This window comes from Chelmon rostratus, chromosome 4 (genome assembly GCF_017976325.1).
Source record: "Chelmon rostratus isolate fCheRos1 chromosome 4, fCheRos1.pri, whole genome shotgun sequence".
Classification (NCBI taxonomy): domain Eukaryota; kingdom Metazoa; phylum Chordata; class Actinopteri; order Chaetodontiformes; family Chaetodontidae; genus Chelmon; species Chelmon rostratus.
In genome coordinates this window covers 12,797,518-12,817,266 of record NC_055661.1, presented here as the reverse complement: position 1 = coordinate 12,817,266, position 19,749 = coordinate 12,797,518, and the positions used below count along the sequence as shown (strand labels likewise).

The 19,749-nt window shown below is 41.1% G+C and overlaps 2 protein-coding genes across 2 annotated transcripts; one reads left to right on the top strand and one right to left on the bottom strand.

The window, feature by feature from the left end:
• The first annotated feature begins 2,490 nt into the window (after positions 1-2,490).
• On the top strand, positions 2,491-8,438 carry ndufs7 (NADH:ubiquinone oxidoreductase core subunit S7). Its single transcript, XM_041935485.1, has 8 exons — positions 2,491-2,533; positions 3,458-3,494; positions 4,157-4,228; positions 4,324-4,444; positions 5,252-5,431; positions 5,812-5,858; positions 6,257-6,345; positions 7,891-8,438. Exons 1-8 carry the CDS (start codon positions 2,518-2,520, stop codon positions 7,986-7,988), a joined length of 660 nt encoding a protein of 219 aa, XP_041791419.1. The 5' UTR covers positions 2,491-2,517; the 3' UTR covers positions 7,989-8,438.
• A 2,733-nt stretch (positions 8,439-11,171) lies between these two features.
• gamt (guanidinoacetate N-methyltransferase) lies at positions 11,172-15,234 on the bottom strand. The gene is made up of 6 exons (XM_041935855.1): positions 14,980-15,234; positions 13,353-13,498; positions 13,148-13,211; positions 12,628-12,695; positions 11,999-12,109; positions 11,172-11,367 (listed from the first exon to the last, which is right to left on the bottom strand). The coding sequence occupies exons 1-6, from the start codon at positions 15,155-15,157 to the stop codon at positions 11,227-11,229; spliced, it is 708 nt and encodes a 235-aa protein (XP_041791789.1). The 5' UTR covers positions 15,158-15,234; the 3' UTR covers positions 11,172-11,226.
• Positions 15,235-19,749: the final 4,515 nt, after the last annotated feature.

Genomic DNA, 19,749 nt, shown 5'->3' with positions numbered 1-19,749 from the left:
TTCCAAAAGTTCAGACGTGCAAACAGCAGTGGAAAGTGGAAAATACATGAAGACAATCCATGGAGAGAACAGTATTCCGACAACGCTCTGATTTATACAGCCTTCTTCACACCAACATTTTTCTTTTAAACTTAAAGGTTGAAGACGATGAAAAGAGAGGTGGGCAACTATATTTCAATAAAGGTTAATGTGGCTGAAGGAAAAACCTGCCTGTCTCCAGACATGCAGTAGCTACATACAGCAGAGCAGTTTGACGGGTATGATGGAGAAGAGGGAGCCAAGCTGCTCTGATCTGTGGAGTTTTGTGAAGGTCACATTTAGAAAAGAAACACAAAGTCTGATTAGTTGCTGTTCTGGCGCTTTTGATCCTTTCTGAGTTTGATTTTTCAACCGAGGGTTGAACCCGGCCAGTGGCCCACAGCTAATTTGAGCTTGAGACTGCTGCTGCAGACTAAATGATTCATCAAAAAATAATTGTCTGGTTAATTGATACTACATTAGCTGCAGTGCCAGGCTGCTCTGCTCCATGCCCGTGATGCTGTTTTGCCACGACTTCACGAGCTTTACGATTTATGCCTTCAAATCCATGGAAAGACATTCATCAGCAGTAAAACCGCAGTCTGCTGCAGTCAGCCGCTGAGCAGCGCCACCCGTTCAGTGCCTTGCTCAAGAGCTCCAACGGTGTTTGCTGTTGTGTGTGCTGGGTCTTACATTTGGTTACTGTGCTCTATGTTGATGTACTGATTTAGTGTAGAAACAAACACCAGATAAAGACGTGTCACTTTAAAATCACAAGGAAAAGAATTATATTTCAGCATGAAATTTTTATATTTGGAAAAAAAATACTCTTAACTCAAGGTCCACTTATGAGCTGCTAAACTGCTTACTAAACTGCTGAACATGCAAGTTTTTCAGCATGTGGAAGAAGTTTAAAGATCAACAACAGTGCCACAAAATACCACCACAGTCAGAACAGGTAGATGTTTTTTTACATTGAGGGTCTATAAATCATACTAGTTCTAACTGACATGAGAGGTGTATTTTGACACTGATATGTATGACTGAATAAATGTGTTTGTTATGACAACGCGCAGCATGAATGCAGCTCAACCTGTATGACCAGGCTGCTGCTCCAGTCTAATTATCTGCTTCAGACAAACTCAAGTTCAAGCCTCTTAAGTGAATGTACACAATCAAAAAATACTGTGAGCGTAACTCGTGTGTGTTCTGCTCCAGATATCCTTTCCAAAGCTGTGACCGTGCTTATGATAAAGCTTTCACACAGACTGCCCTGCAAGGGAATAAAACATCTGAAAAATATGTGACGTGTTCTCATGCTGGGGTTTTATGGACAGTCATTTCTGTGTTTTTTAAAGTTAGTCAATTATATGCTCAAATATTGTGCTTTGGAAGGAACCTATGAAGATTAGGTTAATAACGGCTTTAAAATAAATCATGGCATAAAACAGACTGTTTTATCTTTTAAAGTCGTAAATCCTCATTTCCAGCTGCCAATAGATCCACCACTTTCCGTCTCTGCACCTCTGCACAGGCACATATGAACATAGAAATATGCCAGTGACTGTAGCGCCTGGCTGTGTGCACCACTCAGATCAGTTTCATTTACTTTGAGTCTTTTATAGTCATCATAGAGAGGTTTTTAAACATCTATCTGAAAAACAAAAACAAAAAAACCCATCTGAAATCCACTGGGGGGAGCTAAACAACTTTAATAAAGACTACAACACACAGCGCATCAAGACTATTAACAATATATTATACGATAAATATTGAATACTAGTTATTGGTGTATGTCAGTGTTGTGGGAACATGTCCTCAGTGTTTTTTCTTGGAGTATTAACAACCTGAGAAAATGTTTACCTTCTGCAAGTGCATAGAATTTTGTATTTCTCCATCAGAATTATATGAAACATTGAGCAATAGCATCTAAACCTGTACATAATCTTTACAGAAAGTATGTTTTAACAGTAAAATTGATGTATAAATGTCCAAAAGTGACCAATACAGCATTGTGCAGACCTTTTTTTGTTTGCTAGTCAAAGTTTCTTAGGGGGCTGGGGTCGCACTGCATGGGATATTTCAACCAGTTAAATGTGGTGTCTGGTCAGAATTTTCTGGAGCAATTAGTGCATTGAGGGGATCTGAACTTTGACCTCAGTATTTCTCAGTTGGGCCCTGCTTACATGCAGTTTTACTTTCTCTGAACAATGTTTTGATTGTATGGATTGCCTTGTCATTGAACAGCCTAGACATGTGTCCTGGTAACCCTCCTAACTCTGAGTTAACCAATTTTTGCGGCCATTTTACATGAAATGGCACACATATTACTACTATTTCATCTGATATAACCTTAAAATGTAGTAAAACCTCTACAAAGTAATAAACTTCGACCTTCTTTAGTTTAGATAAACTGGATGTCCACGTTACAGCAGCGCCCTCTGCAGCACGAGCTCATACAGGCACGGGAAGCAGTCTGACGTAACCAGAATCTCAAAGATGGCGGCGTTGGTTGGTAAGTGATGTTTTGAGTAAAATGATACACGTTTAATGAACATCGCCGTATTTTCAGACTTATGTTAACCATCGCATTTACATAATTAAGCACACAAAAATGCACTACCGTGTGGCTTGACTGCGTTGGTCATCAGATGTCTAACTTTTAGTGAATGCGCACACTGACCTTGCTCTGTCTGCGTTAGCATGGAGGCTAACTAGGTTAGCTAAGTAGCGACTATGTGAGTCCCAGCCGCAAATTCCATAGCAGTCAAGCTAACATTAGCTAACATGCGTAATGACATACTGTGTCATCCTCAAACTATCGAGGGAGTCTGTTATTTCAGTCATTTGTTAAAATCCGCATTGTGTGTGTATGTTACTACAGCAGACATGCTATTAACCACCATTGCGTGTCACCCGCTATCGGCAAGATTGTCGAACCAAACTCCTCTTGAAAACCTTGCCATTTTGGGGATCGCACCTGCATTTGCAAACATTGTACAGTGTTAAATATCATTTAAGGGCTTTTTACAAATTACAAGAGGCCACTCTTCAATTCGGCGTGCATTAAATGCTCTAAGCAGCACTTTAAAAAAGTCTACACATTGTTTGTCTTTATTGTCCAATACAACGTAGATAGCGTCCACTTGTAAATGTTTAGACTGAGATGAGAACAGAACAATTTGCCCTGGGTGAGGCTACAATGTCCAGACTTTGTGTCTGACATGAGATTGAATTTCTGAGTACATCACAAAGTTATCTGTGCTGCTTGTTAGCGAAATGCTTTGGCGATTGATGTCACACCTGAACGCAGTGTTTTCACAAGGCCACCCCTTGGTCAGTGATTGGACAATACAGCTGTTGAAATATGTGAAATACTCACAATATATCACTACTATTATAACATTTCTTCAGGTTTTTAACTGCTTCTGTTTTGCAGCACCTCGCCTGGCCATTTTTGGCTGCTTTTCAACAAGGTAAGAGCCCTCTAATTACTTATTTATATGTTTCAAAACTTAATTTTTACTGCAGCTCTGTCCAGCTACTCTGGAAGCTGCTTCAGTATTATGCTCTTTAGAGATGTAGAGGTGGTCTTTAGTACCCACATAAACGCATTTTTACTTTTTGTAAAGGTCCAACTAACTGAAATAAACCTCAGTAGGCTGTAAAAGCCAGGTGGAATATCCATAGTAACTTCCAACTTACCCAGTTTTTATTTTGTCAATATTGGTCAATTTCTCTGTTGTTCTCTTTTGAGGTCAGATTAACCCACATGGAAGACAATAGTGAGATGAAACTATCTTCACTCAAAAGGAAATGCTGACACATTTACTGTGCTCGACAGGCTGTGCCGTCTTGCTTTTGGCAGCAGCAGCACTCAGCCTGTATGTTCAGAGGCACAGTCAAGCGTCATCAAGTTTAGGAAGCTCAGACAAAATTATCATATCCCACAATAAAATCTGCCCATCTGTCAATCGCACACAGTGTCTTGAAATGATTAAACTTTATGCTGCAAGCATTGCCCTCCTGTGGAGTCGACTGTTTTAGCACATGCACAAGTTATGATCGAATTATTCAAACATAAATGTTTTTTGTTGTCACGGTTGTTTCTCCCTCTGACCTGCTCTCCATCCTACAGGCCCATTTCAGTGTTTGCTGTTCAACAGAAGAGTCTGCACAGCAGTGCAAAAAGCGAGAATACCACCACGACGTGAGTTTACCAAAAATACTCTGGTGTAAATGAAGAACAGACACTCCGTAAACACTCTGCACATGTTAAAGATCCCCTCCATCCTTCTGCTGCAGTGTGGTTCCAGTCAGAGAGAAGAGCACGGCAGTGGCCGCAGCCAAACCAGCAGCTGTAGCCAGCAGCAAGGGGGAGTATGTCATCACTAAGCTGGATGACTTGGTTAACTGGGCACGCAGGGTGAGTCAATGAGAGGATGTTGGCCTTGTTAACCACCACGTATGTGGGGTGGATTCATCAAAGTCTGCTGTGTTTTCTCATTTACATTATATCCTCATTTGTCCGACCAAGAATGCGACTGTTTGATCTCAGGTCACGCAACTGGAAATAAAGCCAAGGCTTATGTCTAGAGATGTGTGACGTGATTCTAGCCATCTAAAATGTCACATGCTTGGTGGTGTTGCCCTTTGTAAATGGAGCTCTGTCTTTCACCTAAATTGCAACTGTTCCACCTCTTAGTCATGTGAAGGCTCATCTTTCTGAGCTTGTGAAGTATCTGAACATTCTAACTGCTCAGTTGGCTCTGTTTTATTCACCGGCATTTATCGCAAAGAGACTTCTCATTTAAATGGCTTGCTGGTGCAGTTTGGTATTCACACCAGCAATTAAGGCTATAATTACAAAGGCACACATGTGAGTCATGTTGAGTTGAACTGAGCAGCATGTGCCAGCCGGACCAGAGGTCTGACAGCCACAGCTTTTGACTTTTCAAACCAGTGAGCTGTTGCCTGAACTTCTGTGGCTGCTGATGCAAACACAGTACAACTAAAAAAAACAACAAAACAATCTAAAAAAATGTATTTCAGAGGGAATAATGTGAACATGTATTGACATTATTGCATCTTAAATCAGATGTATTGATACATCTATAATCTACATGCACTCCCACTGGGCCTGAACAATACATTGAAGAAAGTGTTGTGTTTTGTGCGTATGCGTGTCTGCTCAGTGTTTTCTTGACGTCTTGCTGTTCTGCTATGCCCCTAGAGCTCTCTGTGGCCTATGACCTTTGGCCTGGCGTGCTGCGCGGTGGAGATGATGCACATGGCGGCGCCTCGTTACGACATGGACCGCTTCGGAGTGGTGTTCAGAGCAAGTCCCCGACAGGCTGATGTCATGATAGTGGCAGGAACACTGACCAATAAGATGGCTCCAGCTCTGCGGAAGGTGAGGGAAGGGAAGGGAAGGGTGGGATGTAACAGCAGCTGTGATACCATCAGCATCTCACATTTAAGAGTAGTTCAACTAATGATGCTCTGAGTAACATCCCAAACCACTGACTTTAGTTCGATTGAAGTTTGTGAAATGTAGGAAAAATGGTGCACAGCTCCTAGACATTGTCAATTGCGAGTGCTCTCTGCCTCAGGCTTCTCTCTCTGCAGGATGTAAGCGCTGAGAACAGTATAGCTGTTTAAATGCTTGCTGGATTATGACCAGCCTGTCGATGGATTGCTAGACTGGCATGAAGCCTTCCTCCAGCTGAAAGGACAGATTAACTCTTAGTCAGATATTATATAAGAGTGACTGAACTGTCTTCTTCCCAACAGGTGTACGACCAGATGCCAGAGCCCAGATACGTCATTTCAATGGGAAGGTAAATGAACCCCTGAAGAGATTTACATTACCAGCAGTGTCGTCTATCCTGTATCCATAAAGTGTCCACAGCAGATACTAACATTCACTGTTTCTAAATGTTTAGCTTTTCTGTGAGTTTGTTTGTTCCTGCTTTTGTCCACTGTTCTTCTCTCCACTCGATGGCTACGAGCCTAATCTTGCTAGCCACAAGCCTTTACATGAAAACGCCTTACACTGACGCATTTAAAAGTCTCATCCAACATTGGTTGAGTCATTGTGTGCTGTGCTGCGAGTAGAATATTTTTGCACTTTTATAGTTGTCTAATTCCTACTGTATGGGCGTAGGGTTTAGAGTCTAAACCTTTACATTAAGTGTCTTAATATGTGAAAGTGTCCTTTATCATTTTCCTCTTTAAGCTGTGCTAATGGAGGGGGCTACTACCACTACTCCTACGCTGTTGTCCGAGGTTGCGACCGAATCGTACCAGTGGACATTTATGTTCCAGGTAAACCTTTCTGTGCAATATGATAATTTCAACATCTACAAATTCCATAAAAATGAGAAATACTGTACATTAAATTTAGGCAATTTCATAAATACACATTATGGCCAAAAGTATGTGGACAGCCTTGGGGTTATTGGTCCTTTATTTCCCATGAGAGAAACCTTGAGAAACAATGATAGTTTAGACAAAAGTGTGCTTCCAACTTTGTGGCAACAGTTTGGCTAAGACTCCTCCTGTTTCAACATGACAATTATCCTGTGCACAAAACCAAGTCCGTAAAGAAATGGCTCTTCCAGTTTGGTGTGAAAAGATTTGACTGGTCTGCATCGAGTCATGACCTCAACCTCATCAAACTAACCTGCTGCACCAGATGGTTTGCTAGACAGAACCATATGGGAAGCCCTTGGAAACTGTTTGGAAAAGGGTGGGCACTTACTTGGAAAGTAATTGGATGAACCATCTGTTTATCACCATCTATCACGGGTAACTTCAACCAATCAGATCAACAAACCATATGAGGTAGAAGATAAGCCTCCAGTTCTTTTTTTTTTTTTTTTTGCTCTTCTTTCAATGAAGAAATTCTCTCCATTTCTGATATAACTAATGCAACAGCAGCATGAATGCTAACCTTTATAGGACTCGCCATTGTTGTTTTCGTCGATTCTCTCACAGTCATCACATCCAAGCCATGCCCGTCCGTAGCTTCCAGTGGTTCCTTATAGGATGCTGATTGGTGCAAAACATCTGTGGTGCAAATGCATAACTTGAAGCCTGGAAAGATGGATTTTCACGTTGCATGATCTCGTGTTATCTTTTGATAACAAACAAATCCAGCTGCTTCGCAAGGTAACCCATCAAACACCTTTGGGATGGAATGAAATGCTACAGATTCCAAAATCTTGTGGGAAGCTGTTGTAGGTGCATATTAAAGTCCATGGTTGTAGAAAGAGATATTCAACAATCACCTATGGGTGTAACATTGGGGTGTCCACATACTTTTGGCCATGTAGTTCAGTCAGTTGTTGAATGACGGCAAAAATTCAGTGCTCATGTTGCCGTAGCTTCAGTGCACAATTCATGATCACATTTACGAATTAATTAGTTGTACAATTAACAGTAGTAGTTTAAAACTATAAGTACTTTTATTATGTTATTATTGGTGGTAGCTGTAATGTAGTAGTAGAAGATTTAATTCTAAATACTTGAATTATTAATAAATAGTGGTAATATTAGTAGTGCTGGTTGTACATGTTTTATTAGTGTATTATGACTGCATGGTGTTGTTGTCAGTGTGACTCCAAATACAGCAGCCTTCATACTGCATAATGTTCCTAGTTAATTCCAGTCAGTGTTTAGCGGCGTCTTGCAGACTGATAGGATCAGTGTGCGACATTAGCAGCCAAATATATAAATAAATTATCAGAGAATTAATGAACAGATGCTGTTCATCAGTCAGACTGAGCTTGTGTGCCACCATAGTGCTGAATCGAAACCTTCACCAAACAATATACAGTTTTTGCTCAGTAATTTCCACCCTGTCCTCAGGTTGTCCTCCCACTGCAGAGGCTCTCCTCTACGGCACTTTACAGCTGCAGAAGAAAATCAAGCGTGAGAAGAAGATGAAGATCTGGTATCGGAAGTGAATGTGTTATATGCGTGTGTGTCTGCTATGTAAATGTTGTATTTCTGGTTTCATTTGGAGCACTGCTCCTCCTCCATGTAGAGCTGCAGGAACTCAATAAAATCGTTGTTGTAATTTACTCACAGTGCACTGCTGCTTGTTTTCAACCAAACACAGCAGCGGCCACTCGGTTCAGTTTTTCTGCTCCTTTTTAGTTCAGTATGAATATCTGGAGACTCTCTGTAACAGGAAGCACATGTAAACTTGTTACCCGCAAAGTTTGTGCTTGTGTTAGAATTTAAACCACAGTTTAAATCATAAGTCATCTTTACTCAAGTAGCCATATGCATTAGTTTTTTTTCTCAATTTCAGTTACAAACTCTCACTCAGTCATGACCATAAGATAAGAGTGTCATCCTACATTATCTTACTATATATTGTTTTGAATAAACTGGGCTCACATGAAAATACATTTTTTTTATTGTGGTGTGTCTTTCTTTCCACTGTGACCGCTAAAGCCAAATTTAAGCCACTAGGTGGCTCCTATGATCACCAACTCTGACCTCCACAGCTCTGTGTCCACACTCATCAGTGGTTCGAAGCAGAACACACTTTTTACAGTGTTAACTGTTATTTAGTAATTAGTTATTATCTGCTGAAACACTATGCAAAGAGTGAAAAACCAGAGTGACATGTCAGACGTGGATTTTTGCTAACAAAGATGTGTGAAAATTGCTTTTTGTTCTCTGAACAAAAGCTATATTTTGTATATTCAGCTTGAACTGTAAACCGGCTGCTGTGATTATGCATGCAGAGAGAGAGCAGCGTTGCTTTTATTCGCTCTGGATAACTGCTTTTGTGCTGCAATGGCAGTATAGACAGATTAGAATGAAACATTGTCACGATGATGGTTACCATGTATACTGGTTAAAGATTGATTTGTTATGTTTAAAATGTGCATCTACATAACATTTAACCAGTTACTGGGATTCATTTACACATTACAAAGGCAGCAGGAAGAGAAGGATAGTACAGTATTTACAGCCTTTTGAAGAGGTTGCAGTATGACTGAGTGATGAGGCATGTTTGAGGCCAATTTTGATATTTTACGGTAAAAAAAAAAGCTGATTTTTAATATGGAAACATTAATATTTTGAATAAAGATCTCAGCAGAATGTGCAGGTGCTCTGGTGACAAACATAACATATCTGTGGCTTTTCTTAACTACAATTTGCTGTATTTGACCAACATATTTCCCGATATGGATATATCTGAGAACTTAAGAACAAAAATCCCAACAGTATAGCCGCAATTTAATATTTTACAGCATATTCGTGATTTGCTTAAATCTTGTTGTAGTATCATTCATGCTGATGTATTATCAGGTTTTAAGACATGCACCATGTTGAGCAGCCATAAACACAATAGGACAGAAACCCTCTTTATCACAACAAAGAATACCAAAATATTGGTGCTCATGTATCAGCGTATCAGAAGAGATCTATACCACAAACAATATATCGCAGTGTCAGTTATTTGCCTGACCCCTACAGGTTACTGGGTAAGTGGAAATACTGTGGGGTGTCACACTATCTTTATAGATATTGGTGGCTTTCATCATAGATAATTTGCTTTTGATCAATCAGCTGTTCTGTATTAGTAAAATCTCTAATAATTTCCCTAACCCAGGAGGCATCTTCACATCCCTCGTTTTATGTGACTGAAAGTATAAAACCAGATTAATGCACAAAGAAGGAGAAAGATGATTAATTATTTCTGTAACTTATCACCCTCTTAGCAATAAAATCTGCTTTTGCCTCTTCATATCTCTCTGTATGAGAGTGTTGACTTGAAATATGAGTCATGTCCTCCTGATTCAGATCCGAGATCTGCCAGCTGCTGTAGTTTCCCACCTGACTGCAGCCTGGTGTTGCATCATCCATCCATCTAATGATTAATGTGTCCTCGCCAGGTGGTAACTTATTCCCACGTGTTCAGATAACACACACGGTTGTCTCTGACCATAAATGAAAACGTAACGATCCTTTACTCTGTGTCCACCTCAGTGGCCTGTTCAACTGCCAACATATTGTTTTAAAGAAGCGAGATGAATATTAAACATTTATTAAAGGCTTATGACACCAATGGATTATGTAACTATGCAAATTGTAAGTAGTCGGATTCTCACTTCACTGGTGGATCGTAAAATCAGTATAATTAAAGACTTTTGTTGGTGAACCTGCTCAGTTTTAGGAGGCCATTTCAAACGTGATTTTCTTTCAGTGTTCATGCCTTACCGTAAAAACTACAGTTTCCTCCTGACATACATGCACCTGAGCGATTTGCATTGATTTGACTGTTTATGGACAAATTCCCACAGAAATACAAAATGCACTGTTTTTTACCAACAACAGCTTTAAGAAGTGTTCCTGAGCTCATGCAGTAATACCCTTTATACAATCATGTGTTCACAAAGTGGTGAACCTCATACCCAATCACAATACCCCAATCAACCTGTTTACCTGTGGTGTGTTGCAAACAGGTGGTTTTGGAGCGTTCCACAACCTTTCCAGTCTTTTGTTACTCCTGTCCCAGCATGTTTGAAATGTGTTGCTGGGATCAAATTTAGAAGAAGGAGATATTTACAAAAATCAATGAAGCTGATGAGGTGAACATTAAATACTGTATATTGTCTCTGTACTGTTTTCAATTGAGTAGATGTCAAAAAGGATCAGCAAATGTTCACATTCAGTTTTGTTTATGTTTTACACAGCGTCCCAACTTTTCTGGGATCAGGGTCACAGCATGAGTCTGCAGTGTTTAACAGTGAGTGGAGAAAATGTCTGAATCTTAGACCACACTCTCTGAATTCATGACAAACGAAGCATTTTAACATGCAGAGATATATTTAGTGCTTGGTCTAAAACTGGGATATGTGTGCCAGGGAAGACACTGGGTGATTTAAGACCTAAAACAGATGAGGCTCAGTGGGGTGTAAATGCATTTGTGGTGGTTTCATGTGGTTTCAGTCTGTTGTTGTGTCACATATTTGCTGAGACAGATGAGGAGAAGAGGAGCTACGCCACCATACTGAACACTGAAGCCTCAACTTCAGCTAGCCTAAATGTTTAAAGTCAAACCACATGAAAGGAACGTACACTACAATGAACACAATCAATACGAACACCTTGTAAACTTAGTTTGGACTTGGACTTGAATTTATTGAAATATGGCAGACAGTGAAATAAAAAAAGCTAGCTTTACTCCTTGACGATGGAGGGAGTGATCATCTTTTTGAAGGAATAGTATTTGCATTCACTGGGTGGTTCAATGTCCATGGTGGTGGTGCTAATGTTCTCCTTCTTGAAGCCGGCTTGGAGCAGGTGAGGCACCTGGGTCTCCTGAAAATCATTAACAGACAGAGCTGGTCAGTGTGAGGCGCTTCACGGCTTTATCGGGTCCCGTCGGCCTGTTTATCATGAACCTTGAAGTTATCGCAGGGAGCAAATCAGGTTGCACTCAGCTCACAGTGCTGTACTACAATTATCAATCAGACCCTGAAGCCTCAGCTGCCCTGTTGAGATACATGTCCCAGGAGAGGGAGAACACGTGGTGAAGATTCACAGGTACAACACCTACAATATCAGCTACTGAATGATTATACTGATATGTGATATGTTGGTATTCAGTAACTTGAACGTTCTTATACTAAATAAATTGCAAGATGCTCTGTTTGGTGCAACACATGTCACCAGAACGCTCCACTGAAATCAAACTCTTTCAGGGTCAAGAAATCCAACACCCTAAACCTATTTCAGCTTATGAAAGTCTTTACTATGTCATTTAAAACATGTAGTATTGGTTCAAACACCTTTAATGACAATCGCTGAGTCCTAGTTCTACACTACATACATTTTGAACCGTCATGAATGCTACACAACCTCTGGTTTCCCCTACAACTCCCACAGTGATCTTACACTTCCACAAAATTTCTGTTGCATAGGCAGAGGATGGATGGTGACTGAGACATACCTCAAACATCTTCTCAATGTTGTCGTATTTGGTTTTGAGCAGCTCGCCCCAGGAGGTCAGGTTGCAGTAGGTGAGGACGCCACCGGGCTTCAGCATCCTGTGAGCGTGACCCTGCAGACAAAGACAGACACAACATCCAATCCATTTACAGTCAGGACAGGACCTAAAGAAGACAGACAGGCTACAGTATGTGCACCAAATTCAAGATTGCCTTTATTTTCATTGAGCATTACATGTCAACGAAATTTGCATTGCAACCCTGGTGTTAGAAACAAGATAATAAGAAAGATAAGAAAGACAATAAAATAAAATAAAGATAATAGAATAAATAAACTAGCATGCAGTAAAAATATGCATAAATGCAATAAAAATATACCAGAAATAAAAGTATACTAAGACAAAAAAATATACTAAAACAATAAAATATACCAAAAACAGCTGAAATATACTAAAATGTATATACTGAATGCAGCTGACAATTTATGCTGTTTACTATTATTCAGTATCTTTAATCCACTTTTCATGGAAACAATTCCAAATATTCACAGATTATCCTCCTTCAGAATTTTAATCCTTTCTGGACGTACTGGCTAACTTGCTGCAGTCTTGTGTGGATTTTAACTACCTACCTTAATGAAGTCAAACTGGTGAGTGTGCCATGTTTCCTCTGACAGTGGGTATGTGTCATACAGGATACCTGGGAGAGAAGGGACACACTGTTAGCGGTGTGCATGCAGCAAGTAAATCATTTCGTTTTCTGCATGTGTTTTTAATCGCTTCTTAAAGTTTTATCCATCAAGTAGTGAAATGGGACATTGGCTCAGATCAAAAATGACAGCTCAGACACCAGTGGTGAAACTTTTGAGGAGTGAATAATGCATCCTCACACTGATTTTCAGCAATCAGTTACTTAAATTGAGTGGCCTAACATGGGTGTAGGAATGTGTTTTACCCTGATGTGGTAACTGAAACTCCACTCGACAGATTTTGAGGCAGAGAGTTAAACAGGTTATTTATTTTGATCTGTACCAACTGTCCGCTGTGATTTTCCTGAAAACATTTCAAACGGTAAACTCAGGATGGTGCATCGAGCAAAACTGGACATCGCCATGTGACCAAAGTTTCCCCACAGCTGGTCTGATTTCTTACCATCGAAGTGGTTGTCTGGCAGGGTGGGAACAACATTCTCCCAAAGGCCCTTCAGAGGGACGACCTGCAGCAACATGAACACCGACTTCACTCATCTGCATCCATAACAGTAAACTACATCTCCAGGTCCCAAGCAAGCTCATCTGCAATAAACCGATATAGGCAGATTATATTGGCCTGCGATGTGTCACTTGGCTCTACTGACCTTATGTGGCTGAGACTTGGCCCAGTTCTCCAGTCTGGTGAAGACGCCGTCGTTGCACTCGATGATCCAGTGCTCCTCGATGGGGAAAGACTCAAGCTTAGTGGCGGCAATGGCCATGCCGAAACCGATCTCCAGAACCCGACCACCTACCAGCACAAAACAACAAAACATTTCTTTCTAAAATATTTGGTTCAATGTAGCTGGTTGTTGGGGCAGTAACACAGTGACAGCTAGCAGGACTATAGAGCACACTGTCTGATTTTTGTTGTTCACAGTTAAAATTTTGTTCCTGTGTTGGGTGTGGAAGGAAAAATAGTTGGTTGTAACATGTGGTGAACAGAAAAGCCAAAGGCTTTCATTTCAGTGAGGCGTATAAATAGATGAGGAGCAGAGGCTATTTGTTGTTGCTTGACCCTTTCCGAATGATTTACTAGGCCTTAAATCAGCAGCTCGGTGTAATGCTCACATTTAAATTTCATTCATTTTTGTGTTTTTCTACAAACTGCATGGAGCTGATTTTCATTCAGATAAGGAACAACAAGTCCAAAGAGACACTCAGGGGGGAAAGAAAATCATGTGACATTTCCCATGAGAAAAATACATTTTTACATCCTGTACATGCAAAATAGAATGTTAGCAGGGGAAACACAAGGAATTAGCTTTAAAAAAGAAAAAAAAATCTCATGTAAAAACTGTCAAAATATCAAAACTGACAAATCCAAAAAACATGTACTTTAAATTCATGTGTCTTTTTGTGTCTCAGAGATATCAGTGGACATTGACACAACTTGCACTTGCAGAATAAACTCAAATATATTGTGGCTGTCCAGAATATATATTAAGAAAATGCTTTTTCCCGGCCAGAAACCCCAGTAAAGCTGTTTCAAGTGCAAGAGAAACGTGCATCTGTGCAGTGTAGTGTAGACAGTTTCAGTGCACATACTTGTCCCCTTCCCACATGTCTGCGAGGGTGTGTGGATCAGTCTATTTTCACATGAAGCTAAGAGCAGATGAGCTGTTCCCCCTGCAGACTTCTTGGCCGGTCCCCATGAGTAGAGTAACAGCTGCTGTAGTATTCACAGAGCACTGAGCACCATGCTGCTCACGCTCTCACACGTGTCCTCCAGGTCATTTACCAAAAACGGAGGAAAAGGCTAAAATGTGTATAAAAACTCATTATCCCACATTTTAAAATTGAAGCATAATAAAAAAAAGACTGTGTGATTATTAAAAAAAACCTTTTTGTTTTTACTGATAAAGAAAATGTGTATGTATGTAATGACCCAACTCTTTTTACAACAAAATCTTTTAACACATCACTCCCCATTTTAGGGCAAACTGTGAGCGCAGTGCTGATTGAATACAGCTTGCTGGGAATCATGTACTGACTTTCTGTGTATTGATATTCACCTGACAGCAACCAAATTTTAAATTATATAGTAATGTATCATATAATGAGTTACATAATTTGTGAAAGTCAGTGGCATCAACTTGTTGTCGCCCTCAAGAACGGGTTTTTGGGGGCGCAGTCAATAGGCGGCTCCCAGAGTCCATTGTCGGACACACCCGTCAAAAGCTCACAGTGTCCGATAATGGAAACTGGATATGCTCCAACTGCCGCTTTTACCTTTTGAGGCTGCAACGGTAGAGAGAGAGTGCATGTACGGGGTCTCCCAGCGCTCCATCACGGGCTTGCCCATGATCTCCAGGTGCGTGTCGGTTTCATTGTAGCCGGCAGTGGCGTCATGCCAGGAGCCCTTGCAGTCCTCTCCCTTTGAGAATATGGGCTGGGCGGCGGAGGTCATGTTGTGTTGGTGCAGAGGAGGCGGTTGTTGTTGTTATTTGGTTCTGGTAAACGGTTTTTGCACGCTGTGTCTCCACACAGAAGAGGGTGAAAGGCAGGAAGCGGCAACTTATATGGAGTCCAGAAGTGCTGACACCGCGGGAGTTTGACTACAGGTCAACCCACATTCCCAGAGGAGCGACTGTGGCGCCCAAGATCCTCTACAGACAGGAGCAGTCACTCTGCGGCGAATGAGCGACTCACTTTCCTTGGACAGTTGGCATGAAGGAATTAGTGTCATTCCTTTGAATGAGAATGATGTAGATCTTCCTTGTACAACAGATATGTACAGTGTAGTTTGTCAAACTAACAACATTGCAAACACATTCTGAAGTATGATCAGAAGAGCCTGATGTGAAGCCCTTCTGAGATCAAAATGCTCACCATTGTTTATAACCTGCATTTACAGTGTTCGTAGCACCTGACGTATGGCTGCATTATGTATTTTTAATACTTTCTGGATAACAGTGCAGGTCTGGTGGAGTAACCACTGTGGGGCATGAGCACACCAGTGATTTCTTGGGTAACTGTCATTGTGAGATTGCCAGAGGCTCCAAGAAGTCACTTTTTGCATTCCATTAAGATAACATAAGATAAGACTTTATTGATCTCACAATGGAGAAATTCACTCTTACAGAAGCTCTTCAGAACCCACAAAGGGGGGAGGGGGTGCAAACAGCAAATGTAGGTACAAATAAGAACAATAGGAACGAGAAGGTGCAAAATAAGAACAATAAGGGTGCAAATAAGAACAAACGGAGCAAAAAATTACAACTGTAAAAGTTTAAAGTGGCTTTGCCCTGCAGTCGTGGATTTGTATGTTTGTAATCAGAGAAAAATAGAGGTTATTGCACATAATAACTATACATTCAAGTTGTACAGTCTGACAGTGGTGGGAATGAATGACGGTAGCGCTCCTTCCTGCGCTGAGGGTGTCTCAGTCGGCCACTGAAAGAGCTGCTCAGCTCCTCTACAGTCCAGTGCAGTGGGTGAGAGCTGTTGTCCATGATGGCTGTGAGCTTGGCCAACAGCCGCCTCTCACCCACCTCCCCCACAGAGTCCAGTGGGCAGCCCAGGACAGAGTTGGCCCTCCTGACCAGCTTGCTCAGTCTCTTCCTGTCCCGCTCTGTGATGCCCGGACCCCAGCAGACAACAGCGTAGAGGATAGCAGAGGTCTGAGCAGGGGTCTGCACACTCCGAAGGACCTCATTCTCCTCAGGAGGTGGAGGCGACTCTGGCTCCTCTTGTACAGGGCGTTGGTGTTGTGGGTCCAGTCCAGTTTATTGTTAAGGTGAACACCCAGGTACTTGAAACTATCCACTGTCTCAATGTCCTCCCCCTGGATGTTCACTGGTGAGTGTGGTAGTGTCCTCCTTCTGAAATCAACCATCTTCTTTATTTACTGGTGCTCAAGCACAGGTGGTTGCGCTCACACCAGTCCACAAAGTCCATAATGACTGACCGGTACCCCAGCTCGTTCCCCTCTGACACACAGCCCACGATGGTGGAGTCATCAGAGAACTTCTGAAGATGGCAGCTGTCTGTGTCGTAGGTGAAGTCCGAGGTGTAAATAGTGAAGAGGAAAGGTGAGAGGACAGTGCCCTGGGGTGCTCCCGTGCTGCTGACTACCACCCCTGACTCACAGCTGCGCATTTGTACTTACTGTAGACAGTCAGTGAGGTAGTTGATGGTCCAGGCAGCAAGATGTCCATCCACTCCAGCGTCCTCCAGCTTCCCCCTCAGCAGTGTTGAAAGCGCTGAAAAAGTCAAAGAACATAACCCTCACAGCGCAGCCAGCGGTGTCCAGATGGGTGAGCGCCCGTTGCCAACATTACCAACACTACCATACTACTTAGCATGCCAGAAAACAATTCTCCATCCTAATTCATCACATTTTTGTACAATTTAGACAAATGATATCTAATGTGTTAATAATGAATGAGCTTTAGAGGTGCTGGTAACAGATTAGGTTACCTATGAACAGAACCAGGCTAGTTGTTTCCCCCTGTTTCCAGTGTTTATGCTTAGTTAATTGTCGCCAAACTGTAGCTTCAAAGTGGACAGATGTAAGATTAGTATCAATCTTCTCATCTATCTTTAAGCAAGAAAGGCAACAAGTCACAGCTCTTTGGGAAGCTCTGGAAGTTGGGATGGTCTGGTCAGATGACTGTGAACTACTTGTATGTGACTCAGAACGAGCAGCAGAGTGAATGCTCTTAGTTTTTTTCTACTCTCTGAGACTTGGCATGGACAGCTGAAGTCTATAGTGGATCCTGCTCACACATATCCACTCATATTGCACAACATTCCTTGAGAACCTTGATTACCTGGATAGGTATCATATATCGGATATGTATATATATAGCTGATAGTATTACAGGAGTTCAGTCAACACTGAGACATTATAGATCAATGTAGGAATAGGAAACAAATACTAATAATAGCATTTAGAGATAAAACAGTTGAACAATCAATCATAGAAAATTATTTAGCAGCTATTTTGATAATTGGACCTTTGACTACTTTCTTAAGCAAAAGTGGCAAAAAAAAAAAAGTATTTTCTTTTGTCTTAGTTTTCTATGAGAGTAAACTTAATACTTTAGGGTTTTGGACTGTTGCTCACACTCATCGGTCTGGGAAACTGAAGGGCAATTTTTGCAATTTTCTGCAACTAATTAATCGATTAATCTAGAAGATAATACACAGAACTGATAGTGTAGACCTCAGTTCCTGAAGGAATGCAGAGACACTGTTCACTATGGGAATAACATTAAGATCATTTTTCATTTAAGATGTCAAATATTGTATTTAAAAATGATAGGGGATCTGAAAACACGGCCCACTCTGGCCCAATTTCTCTATTTTTCAATGTCACTTAGCCTTTTCCTATGTGTTATATGACTCAGTGCACAATGAGACAGAACGACAGTCAAAAATGGATCATCTGATCATCTTCACAGCCCCACTGCCCTGGTTACCCATCATCCACTTCAGTCCCATTAGGTGAAGCCAAGTGGCACCGGCTCCTCAGTGAGAGTCCTCATCAGATCGCAGGTTTGCATCCACCTACCACTCTTACATGAGGCTCTTCACTCACACTGCCTTTGAATAATACTTATTTCCACAGAAGCTCACATTCGTGCAGCAGCCACAGCTCTCTGACATGGGAAACAATAAACCGTGGGGTTTTTTTTGCAGTTCTCAAAGGCTGTCGTGTCACAGACCCCAAAAAGCCCATCAGAAGCCTTTTGGTGAGATTTAGCTCCAGGAAATGTCCCACTCCTGTAAATGTTGGTATTGAATTGCAGAACTACTTGACAAGATGAGAGTGAAACCTAACTGGGAGCGTTTCCAGTGATTTCAATTACAGTGCTTTCAAGGATATCAGTTCTATCAATGCAAAACAGGCCTTTATACAGTTACTTTACATTACACAGTTACTTACCCTTCACACCACTGCAAACACACTCAGGTCCTTAATGCAGGGATTGTGAACTGGTCCAAGGTCAAGTAACAGCTAAAGGTGAACATGCCTTTGCTGTTTCCTTCTATACTTTGGATTAGCATTCCCCAAAGCCTCATGACGGTTACATTGCTGCAAGGTATTAAAAAACATATTTTTAGACCCACATTTTCATTGTTGTGCATGATTGTTTCTATAAGCTGTGTTTTTATTAATTCATCAAAACATGGAAGTTACAGAACTGCTATGATTATCAAAACATAGAAAATAAATACCTATAAAATCAAACCATTGATAAAAACAACACATAACTACATTTCATATTTAAATGGTTAAAAACCGTTAAAAGAACTGTTCGAACAACATCATGAACACAAATGAGGATTAAAATTAAAATACCCCTTGCTCGCTAATATTTAATTGTTACTTTTACACCTTAACTCCTACAACCACTTGGAGAGAGTAAAAAGACCACTCAATAACTCCTAAATCTTCATAATTGAAATCTCTCCCCATACCTCAGTATACATTTCACTGTAATGACATTAAAATATTCCAACAGCATATATATTGATCATCTTCAGAAGGGCACAGACAGCATGCACTTCTTCACCTTTGTTAGACTCACACTTTTATCTCATTGTTAGACTAGTTAATTTATTACATGACCTGTTTCATCACAGGGTTCCCCCTCCCACCTAACATGCTGCTGTCTTCAGCATTCCTCTGTGCAGCTGCTTATACGACACATAACGTCCAGTAATCAGAGTCAAAGGGCAGAGGAGTTCCTCCACAAGTCAGCCAGATAATCCCTCTTTCCACTATCAGTCAGTTCAGAGTTCGATTGTGTTTTCCAATTCACGTTCCATCAGATATGTGGTATTTATCCATAGTCAGTGTGCTACCTCCAGTAGAGAGCTGTCGGCCCCCTGTTTAGAGAAGCAGCAGGAGAAGCTAAATGTACTGCTGTGGTTGGGGGCAACAGCAAAACACATTTTAGCCATATCACTCTCCCCAAAGTCACGATCCAAACCAGATTCCATTGACAAAAACAGTCATCTTACCTTGCAGAACACAGGAGTTGCTGGTCT